Source organism: Talpa europaea (assembly GCF_964194135.1).
Source record: "Talpa europaea genome assembly, chromosome: 11".
Classification (NCBI taxonomy): domain Eukaryota; kingdom Metazoa; phylum Chordata; class Mammalia; order Eulipotyphla; family Talpidae; genus Talpa; species Talpa europaea.
The window spans coordinates 75,445,443-75,467,664 of NC_140078.1; the positions used below are offsets into that span (position 1 = coordinate 75,445,443).

At 48.4% G+C, this 22,222-nt stretch overlaps 1 protein-coding gene across 6 annotated transcripts in view; it reads right to left on the bottom strand.

Moving 5' to 3' along the window:
• Window positions 1–22,222, bottom strand: part of TRAK1 (trafficking kinesin protein 1) — a gene marked incomplete at both ends in the record, with an annotated part of 104,999 nt that overhangs the window by 39,390 nt on the left and 43,387 nt on the right. For 2 of the 6 annotated variants that reach the window (XM_084248393.1, XM_084248395.1), the window contains one exon: window positions 11,379–11,490. The exons of 3 other annotated variants lie outside the window; for them this stretch is intronic. In XM_084248393.1, coding sequence (XP_084104519.1) covers window positions 11,379–11,490 — 112 coding nt within the window. Of the gene's footprint in view, window positions 1–11,378; window positions 11,491–20,237; window positions 20,513–22,222 lie in introns of those variants that run through there. One more of the 6 variants, XM_084248394.1, reaches the window with a different exon arrangement.

Consider the following 22,222-nt stretch of genomic DNA (forward strand, 5'->3'; position numbering starts at 1 on the left):
CTCAAGAGGATGGGGTGGGGCCAGCTCATGCTCCCCTGCTTGCTCCCCGGAGGACCAAGTCCTCTGCTGTGTTGGAGCAAAAAGAAAACCTGGTCACATTTTAAACTGATCTGGCTCTATCTAAGTCTGTCACCCTAAAACCTACAAGAACAAAATCTGGAGTTGCTTTTCCACTAGGATTTGTATTAATAATCAGAAATTACACTTACAGCTTTTAAATCACTTTTTTAAATTGCAATCAGTGTGGTTGGTTAATCATGTGCAGATAATCCTTGCAAATATAAGAATAACAGAGAGATCCCAGTTTACAAGTGTTGCCCAATTTCCCCCATTGGTAACATTTTGTAAAATTATGTCACAACCAGGGTACCATCATTGACACAATCGATGGATCTTACTAAGACTTGCCCCAATATATCTGCACTCATGTGTGTTTGTGTGTGTGTGTGTGTGTACATGCACATATTAAGGTCTACACAACTGCACCGTGATTCTGTACCAGAAGGATCCCTCCTGTTGTAAGTTATTTTTTTTAAGGTTTATTTATTTATTGATACAAGCACTGGGTACAATCAGAAGCACGGGAGGGTGAGAGATTTCACCAGAGTCAGAGTGGGAAGTCTGCAGAATAGGCAGACTGAGAAGTACACTGCTGAGGGGAGCAGCGGGTGTGGCAGGAGAGGTTTGTGCGCCATGTGGGACCCTAGCCAGTGGCCGGGGATCGAACCGGTGCTGCAGAGGCTGCGGACAGCTTTGCAGCCCAGTGCTCAACGGCTGCGCCACCAGAGAGGCCCCTGTTGTAAGTTATTTTTAAATGCTTTAAAATTGAACCCAATAAAATGGACACCCGTGGTTTCTCCAGCATTAACACCTATCAGGCACATAATGTCACCACTCTCACAGGGACAAGAGGCTAGGTGTGCCCTTATACCTTTCACCTTCAGTTAGGGGTGCAGAGAACCTCTCAAAAGTCCCAGGGCTTAGAGCCTGACTGCAGACATCACAGGCAAAAATAAAAGACTACTGTTGACACGACTTCTGTGAATTATTATTCCAGTTATGTTTTCAAAGTACATGTAATCCCAAATGGGGAGGAGGAACTGGAGAAAGGCACGTATTGATAATAAAATTATAAATTACAAAATTTACAGATTTACAATGAAAAAATCAGGAAGGCTGCAAAAATATTGACAGTTGGATGGTATTACAATTATTTCCACGCTTTATAAAATTTTTTTTGGTAGTAACCATACACTGAAAAGAAAATATTACTTAAAATATCTTTCTAGAAAATAGAAAATAGACAGCTGTCTACAATACAGAGCCCCAGGACCCTCCCGCAAGGTGACTTTTAGGGGAAATGAGTAACAGCAGCAGCCCTTTCCCAGGAGCTGTGGCCAGGCAGTGCCACACCTGCACGTGGATATGTCACTCCCCAGAGCAACACTGCCAGTAAGCACACCCCACTTTACAAATGGGAAACTGAGGCTCAGTCTCCAACCAACTGGCCCAAAGTCACACAGGGAGCAGCTGAATTTCAGAATAAGAAGAGACTCCCAGCAGGGGCAGCAGTTAACATATACAGTGTCCCTGCTGTGTCGGGGGATTTAATGTGCTTTCTCCTTTAATCCTCCTCACAGCCCTGCAGGTGAGGCTCTGTTGGGATGACTACTCTCCTTGAAAGAAGAGAAAACTGAGGTTCCCAGAAGCTAAGGACCCAACTGAGGCTGGTGGCAGGGACTGGACGTAGACCAGTCTGGCCCCTCTACTAGACTAGGGTCAGAAAGGAGGCAGGGCAGGGCTGGGCTGGCCCAAATCGACTATGGTGAGGAAGCATAAACCCAGCAGGAAGTATCTGCACATTGGGGAAAGAGCGATCCTTACCCCAGGCTGAGAGACAGGTTTGCAGAGGAGACTCGACCAAGGCCTGGAGGCCCTGGGCAAACCCCATAATTGCTGTGTCTTGGGTTTCCACTTCCAAGAAATGAGGGGGTAAGGGTGATACCAATGAGGGTGGGAAAATCACAAACCATGCCTTTAAACAGTAACACAAGTACAGGCTGCACTTTGGAAGCATCAACACTCTAGACACTCAATCTATAGTAACTGGGGTCAGGTTTCTCTGTCCATGAGAACAGCGCCCCAAAGGGGGGCCCAGTTCTGACCCAGGGAGCGCTACCAAATAAATCCACTTCCACCCAAAAATGCATTAAGAAAAAATAAAACGTGAATGAGCTGCCATAAGCCTCTATAATTAAGCTTAATGCGAGAGAACTCTGCTCCAAGCCCCAGCAAAGGCAGCACAGCTGCTGCTCTTACAAAGCTGGTCCACAGGCCACTCTGCCCCTTGCCGAGCGCAGGCTGACACGAAGCAGCATTTGTTATCAGGCACTAGGAGACCACAGGAAACACCCTGGTGGGGGGCGGGGGAACCCTGGGCAGCGGGTCAGGGTGTGCGGGCTCCTTGAAGGAGACTGAACTTTACCATGGGACAGTGGGAAGCCACTGGAGGGTTTCAAAGGGAGAATGTCCACATGAGAGTTGTAGTTCAGAAGACATTCTGGCTACAGTTCAGAGAAAAGGGGGTGGGAGGGGGGTGAGGGGCCCGGCAAGGCCATTTAGAGTGATCTGTGCCAAGGCGGGTCATTAACCCAAATGGCAGGGGAGATAAAGAGAAGTGGTCTCTTTTCCTGAGAGGTTTAAGAGAAAAGACTGGGTGGGAGAGGAATCAACAAATACAGGGCCTGGGCTTCTCACTGGGACCAAAGGACAAGAGCATGCCATTCAGGGGGACAGAAGGCTGGGTGCAAGAGGGGTGCCCCAGCACGGGGCTGCCATCAGGACAGCCACTGCAGTGGCGGTGGACGAAGGTGCCCAGGGAAGATACCTCCAATCCACAGCGCCAGGGACACCCTCCCTGAGGCGGGAGGCGCTAGATCGCGGTGGAGACCACCCTCTTTGAGATGAGAAGAGAATCGAGTGCTTATTCTTGAGGTAGGTAGAATCGTGAAGCCAAACTTGAGTAAGTAGTCCCAGGCTAGCATACCAGAGAGGCCATGTGTGACTGAACTTTCACAGCTTAGTGGGGTGACAGCGTAGGGGGAGCTATGTGGGTATAGGGACAGAATTTGGATTCAGTGGGGGGCTGGTGTCTGTAAATCAGTAATGCATTTTGGTGGGAGTTAAACTGCTCAAAACAATCTGGAGAATAAACGCTGGCTGGCACCCATCTGTATCTCCTAGTCATGGACATTAGATGCCAGCCAAGACATCCCAGAGAGGCCCCAAATAGAAAGGAGTCCCTACCTATTGCCAAGGAGATCAAATCAGTGGAAAGCTCAAGGGCAACTGGAATTGAGGTATGGGAGAAATCCCCAAAGGGAAGAAAACAATGGGGAGGAAGGTACAGGGGATTTGAGAGGGTCAGGTCAGATATGGGCATCCAAAAGAGGTCTGGGGCAGGTGGGCATGTCTGTCAGACCTCGCAGGGGCTGCTGCAGAGGTCGGGACACTGCCTACCTGGAGCAGGAAAATCTGAGGAGGACCCAGGAGGCCAGACTGGATGGGGAGGGCAGCAAGGAGGTGCCAGCCTGCTACCTGCTCCCCCTAAGGAATTCAGGTTTCTCCTCCTACTAAGAGGCCTGAGAAGGCCCCCAAACATTCTAGCCTTCTCTGCCTTCTCTGAGTAACCACGGTGAGCAGACTACATTTCTCATTCATGTTCTGCATTTTAGAAGAAAAATTCTCATGCAGCTATTAGAACAATTACCTCTCATCACTTCCTAACCTAATTTTGATATCATTCCTCCCATCAATGCAAGTTTTATGTTTCTCTGGCATGAAAATAAATGGATATCTAATGCACACATATATGTATACATGTACAAGTTGTATATGTAAATGTGCCTCTGTGTGTGTGTGTGTGTGTGTGTGTGTATAACTCTTCAGAAGACACTGTTTCCTTAGAACTCAAAGACCAAGCAGGCAATGCCCACGGACAGTGAGCCCATCAGATCTGTGTTCTGGGTTGCTTGGTTTTTGTTCTAAGTTAAAGGTCTTTAATTAATTTACTTATTTAGAACACTGATTTTCAACCTTTTTTAGAATCAAATTCTGTCCCTATACCCCAATAATTTCTTCTCCTATCACCTGTAGCTCAGTCTTAGCTTTTTAAATTTTTTTTTTAATTTTTTTTTTTTTAAACAGAGGCATGTTTTATTTATTTATTTGTTTGTTTGTTTGTTTGTTTATACATGCACTGGGTACAGTCAGAAGCGCGGGAGGGTGAGAGAATCCACCAGAGCCAGAGCGGGGAGCAGAGCAGGCAGAAGGACCGAAGTACACTGCTGAGGGGAGCAGCGGGCGGCAGGAGAGGTCTGCGCTCCATGTGGGACCCTCCTCCGGTGGCCGGGGAGCAGCCGGGGATCGAACCGGCGCGGCAGAGGCCGGAGGCAGCTTCGCAAACCAGCGCTCAACCGCTGCGCCACCGGGGAAGCCCAGTCTTAGCTTTTTAAAAGTAAATTTTATTTTCTGTAATTTTGATTATAAGAACTATGGGCATGTCAAATAAACTCTCAAAATAGATATGTACCCTTCTGGAAATTCTGATGTGCCCGGATGAGAGGGTAGCTGGTGCTTAGGTGTCGGAGAAAAGAACAGTCAGTCAGTAGTGGCAGTTTTCAGTTGAAAAAGCATGCCTGCACTTGGTCACGATCCTCCAGGAAGTACACCTAACAAATACTTGTCCTGTTCACAGGGTAAGGTGTTCATAGGGTAAGGTGATCACAGGGTAAGGAGGGCAAACAACCCGAATAATTTGGTTGGTGAATGAATAAACAAAATGTGGCATGTAGCCATACAAGGGAGTGATAGTCAACCATAAAAAGGGATGAAGTATCGAAAAAGTCTACAACACAGATGAACCTCAAAAACCTTATACTCGGTAGCAGCAGCAGGGAGACATAAAAGACAGAGTATATTGTATAATTCTAGTCCTGTAAAGCATCCCACACAGGCTAATTATAGAGACAGAAACAGATCAGTGGTTGCCTGGGATTGGGGGTGGAAATGGGGATTATTAAGGCATGAGGGGTCTTACTTTGGGGGGTGCAAATGTGCTAAAACTGCACAACTCTGTAAATATACTAAAAATCAAAATTGTCCATTTAAAATGGGACGATGTAGGGGCTTTTCTGGTGGCCTAGGGGTTAAGTCTCAGCGCTACTACCAAGATGACCTGAGCTCAATTCCCGGCCACGGAGCTACCCACATGGCGCGGCAGACCTCTCCTGTCTCGCTGGCTGCTCCCCTCAGCAGTGTATCTCAGTCAATCTGCCTGTTCTGCTCCCCACTCTGTCTCTGGTGAACCCTCTCACCCCCTGCATCTCTGGCCTATACCCCAGTTCTTCTAACCAAAAACAAACAAACAAAAACGAAGTCCCTTGCTCGACTGTTGCCTCTGTCTTCAAAACATTTAGATTTGGTCCAATACTCCGAGTGTTTTAACTAATATGACTGGTAAGAGACAATTATTTGGGGTTTTTTTTGTTGTTTTTTTTGTGGGACCCTCGCCGCCGGCAGCCGGGGAACAAACAAGCGCTACAGAGACTGCGGGCAGCCTCGCAGCCCAGCACTCAACCAACCGCTGCGCCACCAGGGGAGGCCCACAATTGGTTTTTAAAAAAACAAAAACAAAAAATGATGATTTTGATGCAGCCCTTGATGGGGTGAGGGCTCACACCATACTTGGTAATAAAAACACACACTCATTTTACAGTAATTAAAACAAAATAAATCACAGCACAACAGATTCTCTTTATTCTAGTCACAATGTGCTATAGTCACAGCGATCCTATTTCTCACAAATGCTGCACGTCCCTTCCCACCTAGGCTGTGTAAGCCACACGAAAGCAGCTGAGTCACCATTTTGGGTCAATACACAGTTGATCCTCAAAACAAAACAAAACAAACCAAAACAAACAAACCCTGGCCGACTGTGTTTTACGCCCAAACCAGTCATTTCAAAGATAGACTTATTTGTAACCAGTACCCTAGAGAGAAGGGAAAACATAAACCCTGGTGGGTATCTCAATGTTCCAAGATGACCGCATATCACACCCCACCCTGGGGCTGGAGTGGGGAGCCATCAGTTTGATCAGGGCGATCAAACTGAAGGTGAACAACTGTGGTGTGCAGCCAGAAGCCAGTGGGCAGGCTGCCGGCCACCTCCGCGCTCTCTCGGGTGAAAGGTGCTGGCTTATCACGCAGCCTCTGGCAGCCAGGGTTTCAAGTAAAGCCACGCCAATGGCCTCTGGCACAGCAGCGGGGGCAGAGCCCAGCCCAGAGCCCAGCCCTCGACAAAGGGCGTCTGCCAGGTGCCAGGTCTGTGCTGGTGGTGAGAGCGCAGCATCGCACGCCAAGAGCAGAGACCTGACAGCACAGCTCTGGTTCTATCCCCTGCTCATCAGCACTATTAACTGAAACTAAAATAGCGTGACCATTTTACTGGCTCACTTTCCCTTGCCAGGTGGCTGAAAGAAGGGCACCGAAGCAAGTGAGAGGAAGGAGAAATGAAGTGATGGCTGGGTATCGACACTGTGCCAACTGCTAGCGTGGCCCATTTTACAGGAATTATTTCATATAAACCCAGACCACCCCCACAACATAGATGTGATTCCCATTTAATACAGCAGACAAAGAGAAAGGCCAAGTGGCTATTCCAAGGTCAGATAGGTCATAACATGAACTTGAACCTGGTCTGTTGGTGCTGTCACCTGTCACCACCCACCCCGCCCGGGACGGGACTGAAACACCCAGTGCTGATTTATGGTGGCCATTTACCACCGGGGCATAGAATGAGGGTCGTGAATCATATGGCTGATGGCTGCTCAGCGGCCCCGGCACACTGCTGAGGGCTGCGTGTCTGTTGTCACCTCTCGTGCTGACACTCACCCTGGGAGGAAAGAATTACGACTGTCCACATTTCAGATGTGAAGAAACTGCCCAGGATCACAGAGTGTTTATGGGAGAGCCTGGTCTACTTGACTCACAACTTGGTGCTCTAAACCGCAGGCTGCTGGGGAGTAAATTAGTGAATCTTACTCTCCAGGAATTCCTTGGTCTAATGGAGAAGGTAAGACACTGGCATAAATTAGCATGATACCCAGGAGCAAGCAGGAAGTTCCAGGTGAAGATGCTTCTGGGGAGTTCAGATGCTAGAAGGCTGGGAGTGGCCCAGGGTCAGGGAATAAGCCCCCGTGTGGGCAGGGCAGCAAGGGGACCCCAAAATACAGTGTGAGTGAGTTTTGCCTATGGCAGGCTCTGGGGGTTCTCTGGCACCCTACCCCGGTAGAACTGCCGTGAGCAGCTGACTTCGCCAAGGTCTGTATGGGGTAGCCATGAATGTTGACACCAAACCCCAAGCAGGAGACCAAGGTTATTTGAAAACCATGAGCAAAGGGACCTTTGTAACAGTGCTGAGGTTGGTACTGATAAGCATGTCTGCTCCTCCCTTGTCTATAACCCTGAAGGAGAGTCCTGCATAGCAAGGTTCCATACTGCTGGCCACACTGTGTCAACACCAACGTTAGGCCCAGGGCGATGGCTCCTCCTCCGAGGCTGCCGGTCCACCCCACAGTGGCCTGAGGCTTGGCTACCACCTTCAGGGTTCAGCATATCTGGATCCAGTCATTCTCCACCAGCTTAGCCCTCTTCCAGCCGCCTAGGGTTTCCCTCCTGTGCTCTCTCTATGCAACTCGGCTTCTCCTTGGACCCCAAGGAGAATCTGGCTGGCCCAGCAGGGCCGAGCTGCAGACAGACCTCACACTGGCCTGAGGGACTCTGTCGGGCTCCAGGTTCCCACTGCCCACTGGCTTTTTTTTAATCTCTGCATCTTCAGATAAGTTTTTGTTAGCACTCAACACTTGAAAACTGCCGTTTGTGCAAGACTGATGTCGCCACCCACATACTGAAGCCCACAGGGAAATCAACGGCCATCTCTGAGGATGGGCTCAGAGAACCTAAACCCGCAGGAAGTGCACTCAGTAGACTCCAGACCCTCCCGCCCTGTCTTTTCAATCCTGCCGCCTGAGAATGCTCTTGCCGGAACTCAGGGACTAAATCACAACTGGGCAACAGCCTCAGAAGTGCCTGGGAAAGGAGAAATGACCCAGACAGGCTTCTTTAGGCATCCGGGGAAAGCAGTGGGAGGGAGTTGGCCTCGCAACACCATAGGAAGGGGAGGCAGAACTCCACTCTCCAGCAAGCACTCTTACCAGCAGGTCCTACTGTTCTCTGGCCACAACCACTCCCCCTGAGGAGAAGGGACTGGGGAGAACCAGCAAAGCCCTTCTCCCCAGTGCCATGCAGCATGAACGCACTTGAGGTCGCTTTTGCTTGCACCGCACAGCACACCCCCTGGAACCAGAAGGCACAGGGCCTGCGATCTTCTCTCCCCAAAGCCAGCAAGAGCAAAACTGCCTTTTCCAGATGTGAGTCCTGAGCCAGTGGCTTCTCCTGGGTGCCTGGTCTCCCCACAAGCACCCACCTTGTGGGCTCTAAGGACTCAATGAGGCAATGCCAGGAGGGTCTACACGGCCCAGGGGTGGTAGAAGGCAGCTGCCAAGACTGGGGCAGGACCTGCTCTACACTTACAGCTGTGGGACTCAGGACATGGACAATCTCCAAGGTTATGTTGTTTTGACATCAAATCTGAGAATAGTGTATATTTCAAAGATTGTCCTAAAGATAAAGTGGGTGACCTTAGAAAGTCAACAAGGTGACCAGGAGAGAACAAATATCTCCTCTATCCGTAGCTACCAGAGCAATCCCCAAAGTAATTCTCACCTTCAGTTTCTGACCAAAAGCACTTCTTGTAGGTAAATTTACAGTAAAAGCAACAACAAAAAGCACCTAAAACAACCTCAGACTCCTGGGTTACGCCCACACCCTGCACATATTTTCACGAGTCACAAAGCACTGCTTTCTACCCACGGGACTCACTTCGCAAGAACTCAAGACAAGGGTGCTGTCAGGCCAGGGAACAGCCTGCTCCGGGGCACAGGACAGGTTTCCAGGCCACAGGAACAAAATCTTCTAGACCAAATCTCCAGCTTCCTACTCACAGACTTCCTCAGGCTAGGTGCAAAAATCTGTGAATTTCACTTTACAAAGAGAACTAAGATCATTGGCATTAAGGTGCCTTTCTTTTGAGATTACTGTCCTGAAAAGATTTTAACATTTTACCTACAGGACAGCAAAAAAATATTTTATGGGAGAAAAGAGGTAAATTGGATGGTAAGAAACAAGAGTGAAGGAAGAAATTGTAAGCCTATCCTGAGACAGCGAATAGAGCTCGGGGTTCCTCCCTTACCCCCATGGAATGTGACCACAAACTCAAGACCCTGGTATCTATGAGACATGCACCAGCACTGGAAGCAGCCAGAAGCCATGTTAAAACCCAGGTTTTGGGGTCCCACCCCAGAGTGCCTGACTCAGCAATATGGGGCAGGGTCCGGGACTGTGCATTTCTCACATGTTACCCTATGGGGTGATGCTGCTGCTGCTGCAGTGGGACCCCACTGTGAGTGGTGAAGAGTGGAGGACCAGCCAGCCATGAGCTGAGACCTCTTCCTCGATGTGTAGAAAAAGACGAGTTATTTAAGTTTTCTCTTATAAATCTTAAAGATGCAATTATAACATTATCTAACCACACATCGTTGTTTTAAGAATTAAACACAAGAATCCACACAAAGTACTCAGGATGATGCTAAGAACACGATAAATACTAGCTATCATCATCATCATTTGGCCCTCAGCTTTTAGAAATGCTTTAAGGCAGAATAGATAGGTAGACACAGAAAATACACACAACACAAATGTCTTTCTTCTCATGACTAGGATGCATGACGCTGCTCCAGAACCCTGTACGGCCCTGAATTTAGACCAGACTGTTGCAAGTCATCTTACCGTGCTTTAAGGCAGCAGCTCATGTTAGACTCCATGTGCATAGGGATCCCCTGAGCTCTTACTCAAATGCAGCCTCTGACTCAATGGGTCGGAGGTGGGGCCTGAGAGTCTGCATTCCGACCTAGCTCCCAGGCAGCACATGCAACAGCCTGGCTTTAAGGGGCCCCGCTGATCCAGTGAGATCAGGTCTGGCCTGGTTCTACAAGAGCAGTCAGATGCCTTTCTCGAGATGGCCTCCAGGAACCCCCCACCCCCTCCACGGGTCTCCCTGCAGCGCCATGGTTCCTCATGAAGGGCCAGGCCCTGCTCCAGGCCTGGGCAGGGAGCCCCTGCTCTCATTTGGCTGTTCCCACTGTTTCCCCGCTTTCTCCAAGTGAATGGCCCTGTCGATGAAGGGTTAACAATATTTCCAAGAAAATTGGAACAATATTCGAAATAACAAGATTTCGAAGAAAACCACTTTTGGCAAATGACTGATTATATATAATTCTGTTCTTTTTGTTTTTTTCCCTATTTCTGTTTGATGATAAATAATTCTGAAAATGAAAGTTAGATTGAGACATGAAAATAGACCATCACAGAGCAGAATGTTGAAAAGACATTCTGAGTGTTAGTGCTGAGACCAAGACCAACCATGCAGTAGTCACTGTTTTAACAGCCTTCTTCACCCCAAAGATCCCCTCCCCACCGACCCCTGAAGAGGAAATTCAGCCCCAGCATTTGGGCTTTATCATTTTTTTAATATCCTCTCTCATCAAAGCCTCATCCCTCTGAGAAAGTGTGGTGGTGGGCTCCAGGCAATTCAATGTGCTTTTCTATCAGAACTATTTCTAGGTTAAAAACAATCCTAATTTCAAATCAGTGGTCAATATCTTTTTAATAAACAATACTAAATTAGAAACATATTTAATAATGACTCACTCTCTCTTGTCCATTAACTTAGCAAAACCCTTTCAGTGACAAGGAAACAAGGAAACTTTAAAACAGAGAGGCGGAATTCCACAAAGCAGCAGCAGAAACCAAAGATGACAACTACTCATACGTGCTACACGCCTGAGTTTCAAAGACCAAATTTAAGCAACAGAAACCAGACACAAAGTAATACACACTGTTTGACTCCATTTATGCAGCTCAAGATAGGGCAAAACAAACCCAAAGTGATGGAAGTCAGGTAAATGGTTTCCCAGAAGGGAGGAGTGAATTAGAAAGTGCGTAGGGGACTTCCGAAGGTGCTGGAAGCACTGGTGGTGGTTTTGCCCCAGTGCCATTAAGCCATTCACCACAGAAGATCTGAGGGCTCGAGTTATAACTCAAGAAGAAAATAAGAGAGTGCTGTGAATTCAGCAAAACAGCCAAGCCTAGTTAGACACTAATAGGAAAAGGATTCGTTAGGAGCAAAGTATAGAATTTACCCTCTTCCAAGAGGTCCAGGGATTCACGATGCCTACGGGCAGGCTTCTGCTCTTCATCCTGGCAGTCATATTCATAACATTCTTCATTCCCTTCCACAGCGCTCAGGGACATTGCTGAAGTCACCCCAAAGCCAAAACATGACCCTAAGGGCCTGTCCTTGGGGGAACTGCTGGCTGCCTGCCTGGTGGAGCCATTGGGGCCCGGGCCCCTGGGGCAGACACTGGGCCCTGGCCAGGGCTGTGGACCTGCCCTGGCTCAGCCAGAGTGGACAGTGTGCACGGGGCCATTGGCCCAGCATTACTCAGGGTGGACCCGGAAAGGGGTGGCTCCCTCTCCAGACCCGGGAGGAGGGGTGAGGCAGGGAGAAACACCTGTCAGAATGGGAATGCCCTGCCGGGCACCAGGGCAACCCTGCCAGGTGCAGTGGATTCAGAGGGGAGGCGGGCAGACTGGTGTAGGAACTCAGGCGAGCTCTCCGCTTCCAGATTCTTCTCCCTGCTTTTCCTCCCCCCAGAAGCAATGAGGAATGGTAGCTTCCTGGAAGTTTCATAGCAACTGCACAGAGCAAAACCAACCAAGCCTTAAGCAGTACACCTGTCTAAAGGTGGGGCTCTGGAGGAGGAACTGCCCTGGTGAATGATTGCCCAACACCTTCGGATGAGAGATTTCCTGTGGGCGGGCTTCAGATGCCAAGACAAGTCCGACTGTGACAACAGCCTGGCAGAGTGTTAAATGGGAAAGGAAGTGATCACTGTGATTTCTAGCAAAAGGGAAAAAAAATGTGGTAACCGTTACCCACGTTAAGCTTTCTTTGTTAATAATACCTTGCATTTACTGTTTTTTAAATCCTACTCTCACCCTCAATCTGTATATTCACAGCCAAATGTATAAAGATGTCCAATTGCTAGGATAAGGGGGGAACAAAACTCTAACCTAACAGCTTGCCATGTTGCCTGGCAAAAGAATCCATTTTAATTGCATCTCTCAATACCAATTCCTCTGTACTACTTGATTTTTGCCTGTAAGGGTGAAAATGGCAGGTTCTTCCATCAAACCCACTTATGGGGTGGCCCTGAGCACCGGCGTCCCAGGGAGTCACAGTATATTTTGTCGTCTCTGTGCTTCACAGCTACACAGTGGCAGGTGTCCCTGCACCAGGACATCTGAATCTGCTGTTCACAGCCCTTAGGTAACAAGAAGGAGGCTTTTGGCAGAGGCAAGACCATCATAAAGAGTTGGCTATACAAATCCAGAGGCCAGTTCTCATTCATCTTTGAATCCTTAGGGCTGAGGATCCTACTTAGGTAGTTAAAAAATGTCTGCTGAACTGTATTGCTATGTAAAATCTAATATATGACCAAATGTGAGTGTCTGTAAAAAGAAAAACAGAGCATCATAAAGATTTTATTTAAAAATTAAAACCTAGGAACATGTGCATGGCCTGCTTAATTTTTTGGAACCTGAAAATGATTGCTATTTTTTATCATGCTAAAGATGTGCTCTCTGTTAAAAATAAGGTTTAGTAGAAATTGTGGCCAGTTCAAAATCGCATTTGAAACATATGCACAAGGTTTGAATACAACGTTCATGACACACTTGGAAAAAATTATCTTTCCTTAATCTCAAATGTTATCAGGTTGGACTTGTTAGTTCATTTCAAATGACAGTGAGTCTGAAGTCCTGGAAGGGGGAAAGCGAGGGAGGGAGACTCTCCACCTTGTGGATTATTCATTCAGCAAGTTATCAGATTGGTGATCAGACTATAGGATACGAGGCCAGGCCACAGTGTATATAAATGAAAACAGAAGTCAATTTCATATATTCGAGAATACTCTCAAGTGATTTTACTCATAACCGAGTTAGTTACACTCATCTTTTAATCTAGGCAAATGATGTCCAAGCCTAAATATATTAAATAATAAACACTGAGTACATAGTTTATGCTGAAGCTCCTGTCACCCCATTTTCTCTGGGGTTAGTCATGCTTCAGAATATTCCGCACATCTCTCCTCCCCCTCTCCCTCCCCCTGCGAGCAGATGAGGCAATTCTCAAAGCTGATCCGCATCTGCACCCGCATTCTCTTCAAGGTTAAAGGCAGAAATGGGCCAAAGTGCCTCTTCTCTGATGGAGCAGTTTTTCCAAAAGCCAAAGCAAAACATGACCCCCAAAGTCCAGCAAGAAAGCCCAGGAATTCCTGGGCCAGGCGCAAGATGGAGAGGCTGACTCAAGACCACCCACCTGGACAGGAGCCCGGATCTGGGGCTTCCCTGCTCTGCCCTTGAGAAGCTGCTCAGTCCGGGAAAGAGTCAAGTAGCTGGGTGGGTGCTGGCCCTGAGGTGGGCCCAAAGCAAGGGAGGCAGGGAGTGCCCGCCCCTGGGAACAATGGACTGGGGGACAAAAGAAAAAGGTGTCATGGGTCTCCTACGGGGCAGGGGAATGTCCTCTCCAGATCTACAAGTCATCTTCCCGGAATCCACCCTGCCCGGTCCATGTGGTCACAGTCATTGGGGCCAGTTACATTTACATTTAAACTGATTGAAATGAAATATAATCCAATATCCACATTTCAAATGTGCCACAGACATCGTGATTAATGGCCACCAAATTACACATCAGAGAACAAAACATTTCCATGACAAGTTCCACAGGACAGCCCCACTCTACAGGTGCCCCTTCTTTTTTTTTTTTCAGATTGATTTATTTATGCATACAAGAACTGGGGTACAGGCCAGAGGTGCGGGGGGTGAGAGGATTCACTAGAGACAGAGTAGGGAGCAGAACAGGCAGACAACAGAAATACACTGCTGAGGGGAGCAGCAGGAGAGACAAGAAAAGTCTGGCTCGCCATGTGGGTTGCTGCCTGGCCGGCTGGGGATTGAACACGTGCTGCAGAGGCTGCAGACACCTTCATAGTGCAGTGCTTAACCCCTTGCGCCACCAGGCAGGCCCCTCCTTCTTTACCAGATGCCAGCTTTTGCCCTTGTGGTCTCCACTGGCGCTGGGGGTGGGGGGTCTCCCCTGCAGCCTGTCCCCTGCTTCACCTCCCACCACAGCTTCTGCCAAGAGCGTCTCCTTCTCCGCTTTACCCCCGCCTCCGTTGTGCCCCTCTCTCACCACTGGCCTACACGCCTCCTTTGAATATCACTTCTCTGCTCAAACAGCACAGCAGGCCCAGTACTGAGGGTCGCTTCCCTCAAGGACTCCCTTGTTTCATGACAGTAAAATAATAAATCAGAGAAACAAAAATTCCAAGAGCCTGGGCTCGGGGCTTGCTCTGTTCTTGTCAGCTCTACAGTTCTCTTCCTCTGCATCTGAAGGAGGACTTGGTATCTACGTTACCAGCACTGTTAATAAAAACATTTGACCCTCGAACAACCTGGGGTAGATGGGGGAGGGATAGGGGGTGCTGATCCCCCCCACAATTAAAAATCCTCCTGTAATTTTCAACTCCCCAAAAACTTAACTGTAGTCATCCCTTGGTATCTGAGGGGGACTGATTTCAGGCACCCCGTGGATACCTATGAAAAATCTGACTGCTCAAGTCCCTTATAGTTTGCCTCCCGGTATCCTTGGGTTCCACATCCACAAACTCAACCAACCAATGCAGGAAGTGGGCTGAGCTGATGAATGTGAACCTGTAGGCGCGGAGGACCACCCGCAGGTACCCAGCAAGAACTAAGTATAAATGGACTGAAGTGGCTCAAACCTGTGTTGTTCAGGACCAACAGTCCTTGTCAAAAGGGCAAGTCAGACATATACATTTCATTTCCTTTTTCTTTTTTTAACTATTTTTTTAAAAAGATTTATTTATTTATTTATACAAGCATTGGGTACAGTCAGAAGCATGGGAGGGTGAGAGAATTCACCAGAGCCAGAGCGGGGAGCAGAGCAGGCAGAAGGACCGAAGTACACTGCTGAGGGGAGCAGCAGGCGGCAGGAGAGGTCTGCGCGCCATGTGGGACCCTCGCAGGCGGTGGGGGATTGAACCGGTGCTGCAGAGGCTGCAGTCAGTTTCGCAGCCCAGCGCTCAACCGCTGCGCCACCAGGGGAAGCCCCATTTCCTTTTTCTTAATCACTTTATTCATTCAGAGGAGTGCTGTGCAGGGGGTGGTGAAGTCAATCTCAACCTCCTCAGGTGCACCCCACAAATAAGCACAAGATGAAAAAGTGAAGGGCTGTTTACATTGACACTTAGGGAAGCAAAGTGGGGGGAAAACATCTCAGAAAAGTAGTAAAAGCTTTTCAATTCATGTTTAAAACACCTCTACCAAACCTCCACTCACAAATGGCTGCCCCCACCTTGGGGTGACCCGGGGGTGGTGGCTGGAAGTGGTGGCAATGGAGAGCGTAACAGAGCACACATGCTGGGGCTGGCTACTATCTGAGTTTCACTAGGGGGAAAGGAACCCAAAGGACAACTTCCACGGAACCCACCTAGGCATCCCCCACTTTTTTTTTCTTTCTTTTTTTTTTTAAGGAAAGGCTTATTGGGAAAAGCAGTAAGAGAAAGAGGCACGTGCATGGCCACAGGTGGGCAGGAGAGCTGCCAGGTTTCCCCAGCACAGGATCACATGACTCAGACCTCCTGCCTCGTCCAAGGGGGAGATGAGGGTGAGTAATTACCAAAGAAGCGGCAGCAAGAAACAGCTCGAGATACTATGCCTGGCTCAAAAGACCACTCCCCTGTTCAAAGTGATTTTGAAAAAGAATCTAATAATGAGTACTAATTCCGTGAAAATGAAATTAAACACTGACTCGGTACCTCATCACTTGCAACAACTTTTACTTCCCGTGTACTCCTTACGCTCCCCACCACAGCTCTGGCCGGTGTGGGCATTCCCATTTTCCAGATGGGGACTTGGACCAGCAGAGGCTCACAGGGGTCCCTGGAGGTGCCCGGACCACAGAGAAGCCAGTGGAAGACCAGCCTGGGAGGCCGAGGCCCATCCCGCGTGCTTCCTGCCGTCCTAGTTCTAGAAGGACTACATGACTAGAGCATGTGCTCTGTTTCTTTAACTTAAGGATATATACTCGAACCCAGACCTAAAAAAGGCCTCCCACTCTTCGTAAAGCACACTTTTCTTTCTTTTTTAAGTGACCACTTAGCCACCTAAGCAGCCAAGAAACAACACAGGGTTTCCACAACAGATCGAAGGGCTCGCCTTCCAGCCCCGTGTGTCTAGGCGGTTCTCCACTGACGACTGCCTGGGTTTTCCAAACACACCTGATGGAAACACTCGCCGAAAGCATTTCCCAGGGCCTCTCACAGTTGGAGTGAGTCTAAGGACTCAATTTTTTGACAAGTGGCTGGTTTTCAAGAGGTGCCACGTTTTAGAGGTTTAGCAATTAGAGCTGGGACACATCCGAGGTGGGTGACCATGGCCCTGTTTGACACAGAAGTTTAAACTGTAAACTCTGAGTATATTTACTGAGAATTGTGCAAATTCTACAAAGGCTATTGCTTCGCTGTGTTGATCACTGGCTATTTCAAATCTCTAAAAATTATGTTCAGGTATTGGGCAATCAACCCCTCCAATTTCTTATTATTCTAAGTCCCTGCCCCAAGTCTCTCCCTGTACCTTCTGGGACAGTCTTTACTGTGTGTGTTTGGGGTGGGGGTGGGGAATGGAGTTTAAGGTTCTATGACTAAAACTGGTAAAGGGGCAAGGAGGGAGCAAGACAGGTACTCAAGATTGAATAAAACTCTCCTGAACCTCAAAGGTAGTAAAGAACAGAAGCCCTTTCTTTACTCCAACTCTAAAAGAGGAGTCTTAATGGTCCTGAAATCTACATTCTCACCCATGTATATAATCCAGCACTAATAACCCTGCAATGTAGGTGCAAGTCAATAACCCTGACATAAATAATGATATTGCATCTTTTTCAAAATATTTGACATCTTTTTTATTAGTCTGGAAAGTTCCCTAGAAGTTTCCCTCATTAAAGATTCAAATAAGAGAGACAAAGCAGGGCCTCCCCTGGTGGCCCAGCGGTTGAGCGCTGGGCTGTGAAGCTGCTGGCAGCCTCTGCAGTGCCGGTTCAATCCCCGGCCACCGGGTGAGGGTCCCACATGGCGTGCAGACCTCTCCTGCTGCACCCACTGCTCCCCTCAGCAGTGTACTTCAGTCCTTCCGCCTGTTCTGCTCCCTGCTCTGACTCTGGTGAATTCTCTCACCCTCCCGCGCTTCTGACTGTACCCAGTGCTTGTATAAATAAATAAATAAAATCTAAAAAAAAAGAGAGAGAGAGAGAGACAACGCATAACCAGGTTATTCCTACTTGGCCAACCAAAGAAGGAAGGTCAGGACAGGACCAGAAGAAATGACTATTTACAGACTGATTTGTGATCTTAAAGATGCATATTAACAGAGGCAAATTGCATTTCAGCCTGAGGCTAGGAAAGAACCCCAACAAGCTGGAAATGTGTAAATAAGTTAAGGACACATTAGCATTTCTGGATACCCGGCTTTCCCTTTGTTGATTTCCTAAACCAGATTATTTCTGGGTTTGTGGTCCTTTTATCCCAAGTCTTGGGATACCTAACTACCTTTAAAATAAGATTATGAAAATGCCAGTTGTCCCAATGACCTTCTCTCCTTCTTCAAATGGGAATGGAGCGCAAAGAAAAGATCTCTGCTCAACATGCCTTCAGATGGTAATCACAAGCCATTATTTATTTACCTTTGGGCAGAGAAAGGAGTTATGACTTCCTGCCTTTTCCTTTTCTATGGGAAGAGACATCAAGGGCCGAAAGATTCAACTGAGAAATGTTTGAGTAAGAAAATCCCTTGGAGAGATACCCAGTTTAGAGCCCTTCGACTTGGCCACTTGGAATGACTGGCTTTACTTCTGAGCACAAGGGTATAAAAAGAGCTGGTTGCTCACTGGGCAAGACATGGGGAACCTTCCTCCTCCAGCCCTAGGTTAGCTCCCTGGGAACCACAGCCACACCCAGCTCATCCTCAGTCTTGTAACAGGGAGGTTGCTGCAGCCATGCTCCCCAACCCAGAGGTCCATGGAGGATGGACTTAAGGATTACTTCAAAAAGTTATGGAGGGCCTCCCCGGTGGCACAGCGGTTGAATGTTGGGTTGCGAAGCTGCCTGCAGCCTCTGCACCGCACATGGCGTGCAGACCTCTCCTGCCACGCCCACTGCTCCCCTCAGCAGTGTACCTCATCACTCTGCCTGTTCTACTCTCCGCTCTGGCTCTGGTGAATTCTCTCATCCTCCCGTGCCTCTGACTGTACCCAGTGCTTGTATAAATAAATAAATCTTTTAAAAAAAAAAGACACTATATTTAAAAAAAAAAGTTATGGAGGCTACAAATAGCCAATCATTATGTTGTACACCTGAAACTAATATAATGTTACGTATCAATTAGGAGTTATAGAGTGTTCAGTGAGTCACAAATCACCAAGGAAACTAGAAGGCTCCCTATAATTGCCTCTTGGAACCAGGTAACAGGATGTGAATTAGCTTCAAAAATAATGTATTCAAAAGACAAGAACAATTCAGTGACATTTTTCCTTCAAGACCCTGGGAACTGCCTGCCATCATCACTACTCAGGGCCTCTAACTGACACCATCTTACCTAACGCTAGGGAAAGTGGGGCTCAACTGAGGAAGTTTCTCAGCGCATTTAATTACCACCATCACCCGACCAAGAAAGCCTCCTGGCCCCTCTCCTGTAGTCCAGGTCAAAGCAGAAATCAACAGATCAGAGATAATGAAGTAGTTCTTCGGTTTACTAATGAGGACAGCTCCAGCCTGTTTCATCCCTCAGGTTAATCAAATGTAGTCATGGTGAGAGCAACCCAAAACTCCAAATTCAATTAAAAAGCAGTTCTCATACCTATAAACGGCTCATGTGGGGCTGGGAACGTTATCACCAGGGAACAGACCCTCAAAGTGTATTTATTGTGTATCCATTGTGTGGTGTGTGTTTGTGTGTGTGTGTGTGTGTGTGTGTGTGAGAGAGAGAGAGAGAGAGAGAGAGAGAGAGAGAGAGAGAGAGAGAGAGAGATTGTGAGTAGAGGGTTATTTTAAAGAAGAAATTAAAGATGAAAGAAAACAGACTGTCAAACACGATTTTGAAGCCCAACACTCAGCAGCCTGAGGCCCTCCCCAGTGAGAAAGCACCTCCCGCTGCTATTTCCCATGTGCCCCAACCTCCCGAGACCTGTCCAGCCACACGCGCGCCACCAGTGTCCCCTGGAATGTGCCACACCCTCCCTGCACAAACTGAGCAGGTGACAGAACGGTTGGTCTCCCAGCCTTTCCCAACACCTCCCCACCCCCACCCTCTGTGGGATCCCACAAGCAGGATTCATTTGAACTGCCTGGGAGGTGGGAAGCTGCTTCGGCACATTCTCCATCCTCCCCGATGGCACAAGGTCTGGGCTCAGGAAAAGGGCGGATTCTCTCGGGCCTGCAGCTGACCGCCCAGAGAGCCACCTCCCGAATCCACGGTGACCGCACAGAGGTCGGTGAACACGTCTCGCTTGCACACACACTCACACACGCATCGCATCAGCACCACACTCACGCCTCACCCCAGAGAGAAGTCAACCCCAAGGAAGTGTGATGCCTGCCAGCTGGGCAGCTAACACTATCTCCTCTTACGCGCACACAGCAGGACAGACCTCAAAGGAGTCTGCCCCGGGCAGGAGCCCTGCCCACTTGCCATCTCTGTCTGCGCCTTCCGAACCTGCAGGGCCAGGCGGGGCTGCGGGCAGCGCTGCTTCCAGTGCCCCCTCCTCCCGCCCTTCTCCTGGGAAGGTTTCAGGACACCCTCCCTCCCTCGGGGAGACAATGTCCCCACCCATCCTCACTCTATTTTGCAGGGGCCATAATTACCATCCGAGCATTCCTCATAATACCAGTCCAGCTCGTAATAATCCGCTTCAATAAATTTCTGCATAGTCAGGATTCTTGCAGAGGAGCGAACGACTTCACGGCGCCATCGACATCAAGTAAAACGCTGCCATGCCTCCCTGCCCTTCCACACCGCCAGGCAGGAGAGCATCCCGAGGCACACCCGAATTAAGCGGTGCATCCTTGAAGGCAGTCCCAAGAAAAAAGAGGAAAGGGGGAGCAAAGGGGAAAACAGAAGTCTAAGGGGGGTAAGAGAGGCGTGAAAGGGGAGGCAACTGGCAGAGAGATCAGGGACCCTGGCAGCCCTGCTAATAAAGCGGCTCCGGACAGCAGCCCCGAATGGGAGTAGCCAGAATCCTCCTATCCAGAAGCGAGGAGGCTGACGTCAGGGACACACACCACCACCCGGAGGTCTCGCTGGAGCCTCGCCTCCCGCTCCCCGCTCATCTTTCAATCTAACAGTTGCCATAGAAACTGGCTGGCTCTGAAAAATGATGCGGAGATGGAGGAGATGTGGGGCTAAGAGGTGCCACACAGGGAGAGAGGAGGTGCAGGGGACCAGGGGGGCCTTGTCACTCCCTGCACCTCCAACAAATGTCAGGTCAGGTTTATTTGTTGTATTCCGGGTCCCCACGGAGTCTGCACTTTGAAAATTGTCAATTTTAAGATCTGCAGCCGTTACCTGTGGTTTTCTTTCCCCGACCTGATACGAAATATTAAACATCTCTTCTTAAAATTTTGGACACCAGTTAAAAGAAATGTAAATTGCTTGGAAAACGAAAGTATTTTCATTTAGACACAGTACTGTCCTTTCTCCCTGTCTTTGCTTCGACTTCTGGAAAAGCAGGCTGCAATGTGCAAATGCAGAACACCCTTCCCAAGGACTCATGTGCCCCATATGCTGCTCCCTGTACTTCCATGTACTTCCCTGTGTGCCCAAAGAACAAAACACACACCAGGAGCAAACTGCCCACCTTCGAAGCAAAGGTTGGTATCGCTGGGGTGGAAGTAAATGGGGCTCTGAATGGGGCTTTGAAACTGCCCTTACAGAGACAATATGTGTGTATATATGTGTATATATATATATAGATAGATAGATAGATAGATATAGATATAGATATAGATATATATAAAATGTTTATTTCCTTTTTTAAAAATGGAGTTAACCTTTATTCATTCTAGGGCCTCCCTGGTGGCGAAAGGGTTGAGATGCAGCACTATGAAGCTATCTGCAGCCACTGCAGCACGAGTTCGAGCCCCAGCCAGGGAGCTACCCACATGGCACAGCAGATGTCTCCTGTGGAGTCCCTGCTCCCCTCAGCAGTGTATTTCAGTAGATCTGCCAGTTCTGCTCCCCACTCTGTCTCTGATGGATCCTCTCATTCCCCCCTGCCCCCCCCCCACCAACACAACTCTGGCCTGGACCCCAGCTCTTGTGTGCATAAATAAATCTTTAAAAAAAAAATTTATTCATTCTAAGGGTTTCCCACATTTGAAATATTTCATTAAAATGAGGTCCTGGATAGAAAGATTTTAGAGTCACTATAGGTTAAACTTCATCCCCTAAAGCCAGGTTTCTCAACTTCAGTACAATTTACTTTTAGGGTCAGACAGTTCTGTGGTGTGAGCTGTCCTGGACCACTGCAGGATCTTTAGCTGGATATTTATCCTGGCTTCCTCTACTTAGATGCCAGAAGCACCGTCCTCACTCCCCAAAGAAGTAATAACTAAAAATCAGACACATACATGAGGTAAAACCCGAGTTTAAAACTGCTGCCCTAAATCAAAACTACTTGTGGGACCTCACTGGCCTGCTGGGCAGGGCCTGGAACAGTCTGTTGTGTCAACAGCAGCAGTGTGGACTTGGTTCTGATTTCCCCTTCATTTTCTCCTCAGGATTGTATAATTTGCAAATGACTAACAGTGCAGAGTCTCTCCATGGCTACTGGGACAACAAGTTTTTTTCC